This window comes from Rutidosis leptorrhynchoides, chromosome 7 (assembly GCF_046630445.1).
Source record: "Rutidosis leptorrhynchoides isolate AG116_Rl617_1_P2 chromosome 7, CSIRO_AGI_Rlap_v1, whole genome shotgun sequence".
NCBI lineage: Eukaryota > Viridiplantae > Streptophyta > Magnoliopsida > Asterales > Asteraceae > Rutidosis > Rutidosis leptorrhynchoides.
Genome location: NC_092339.1, coordinates 327934352 through 327936423, shown reverse-complemented (window position 1 = coordinate 327936423; position 2072 = coordinate 327934352). Strand labels below are relative to the sequence as shown.

The 2072-nt window shown below is 39.6% G+C and overlaps 1 protein-coding gene across 1 annotated transcript; it reads right to left on the bottom strand.

Moving 5' to 3' along the window:
* Positions 1-831: 831 nt before the first annotated feature.
* LOC139860283 (uncharacterized) lies at positions 832-1539 on the bottom strand. Its single transcript, XM_071849051.1, has 2 exons — positions 1197-1539; positions 832-1082 (listed from the first exon to the last, which is right to left on the bottom strand). The coding sequence occupies exons 1-2, from the start codon at positions 1537-1539 to the stop codon at positions 832-834; spliced, it is 594 nt and encodes a 197-aa protein (XP_071705152.1).
* Between the last annotated feature and the right edge of the window lie 533 nt (positions 1540-2072).

Below are 2072 nucleotides of genomic sequence, written 5' to 3'. Positions count from 1 at the left end.
CCTTATCCACGCTTGTAGCCTGATTTGATGCAGTAGTCAAATCCTTATTATCCCTAGCTTGTATATACGAACCACTTGTCTTTTGTTCATCATGTTCCAAAACAAACTTTACACCTGAAGTTTGGTTCGTACCCAACGGAATTCGATCCTTTATGTTGTCTTTTACACCACACGAAGATTCATTATCAGAATTCTCAGCATCGGTATGAATACTCACAGCATCCATCTCCTTCTTTGACCCATCGTTCGATAGTGATTCATCCTTAAACAGCCCCGTTACTGGATCAAGCTCTGGGGGAACAAATTGATCGTTCATTGAAGCCGGTTTATCTGATTCTGACGAATCAGATTTTTCAGATTGGTCCCGCATATCCCTTCTATCTTCTGAAAGTTCTATGCTTCGGCTTCGTAAAACCCTAATTGCAGTTTCAGGTGGTTTTTGTTATGATTAAACTAAGTAATTAACTGAATTTAATCGAATCAACCTGAACGCTTACTTATTAGAAGCAATTGAAGTTGAAATTACAATCGGATTGATATGAATTACAATTGTGATAACAGAAAGAAAGAGAGAAATGTTTACAATACGAATCAAAAACTAGGGTTCCAAATGGCGGACTTCAGCTATTTAAATTTGGGAAAGAACACAACTGAATCTGTTACACCTTCACGTGCCAGGCACGAGCCTAAGCCAGCTCACTCACCACGTGATGTGCACGTGTTCATTTGAACCACTACCCGTCCTAATTGACATAACCCGGATCCACCCAATCGAATTATCCATAACAATGCCCTCTTCTTCAAATGATTCTTGTCCTCAAGGATCATATTTCAAAGTAAATTGAAATCTGGAAAATGTAATTGGATATCATCGATAGGTTCCCAAGTAGCATCTTCCTCACTTTCACCTTTCCATTGCACCAAGACAGCTACAGAAGCTGCATTCCCTTTCTTCATTAAGCATCTAGCCAACACCTTATGAGGTTCAGCTATTAATAGCCCTTCCTGATTAGTCACAGGTATATCTCCCACCTTGGTAGGTGTTTGACCCTTGTGCAACTTGAGTTGAGAAACATGAAACACTGGGTGAATGCGAGTAGTTTCAGGTAACTACAATTCATAAGCAACCTCTCCAAGTTTCTTGAGTACTGTGAATGGTCCATAATACTTTGGAGACTATTTATTGAATGAATTACCCCATAATGTAACTTGCCTATAAGGTTGGAGCTTGACATAAACCCAATCACCCACTGCAAATTGTCTTTCGGTCCTATGGAGATCAGCATAATGTTTCATTCGATCTTGAGCTCGTCTAAGGTGAAACTTAAGCATAGATAATGCTTCTTCTCTGGCAGCTAATGATCTATCCACCATATCCACTTTACTAGCACCCTTTGAGTAATTAACGGTATCTTTTGGACTTTGACCATAATCAACTTCATAGGGAGTAGTACCAATAGCTGTATGAAAATGTGTATTGTACCAATATTCTGCATGAGTTAACCAATTCACCCAATCCTTAGGCTTGTCCCCTGTCATACACCTCAAATAACATTCCACACTCTTATTCACTATCTCTGTTTGGCCATCAGTTTAAGGATGGTATGCTGTGGACATATGAAGCTGGACCTTCAACTGTTTAAACATTTCTTGCCAAAAATGACTCAAAAATATCTTATCCCTGTCACTGATGATCACTTCTAGCAACCCATGCAATTTGAAAATGTTGTCAATGAAAACTGTAGCTATTTGACTAGCAGTAAATGGATGACTTAAGGCAATGAAATGTGCATACTTGCTTAATCTATCCACCACCACCAAAATAGCTGATTTGCCCTTAGAGAGTGGCAATCCTTCCATAAAATCCATAGAAATTTCAGACCATACCCTTTGTGGAATAGGAAGTGGTTGCGGTAAGCCTGGGTACATGGTCAAATCTGGTTTAGACTTTTGGCACACACTGCAGGCTCTAATGTACTGTTTAACATCCTGCCTCAGTCCCTTCCAATAAAAACTTGTGGTCAATCTGTGTGTAGTACCCTTAACACCTGAGTGACCCCCTATTGGATCAT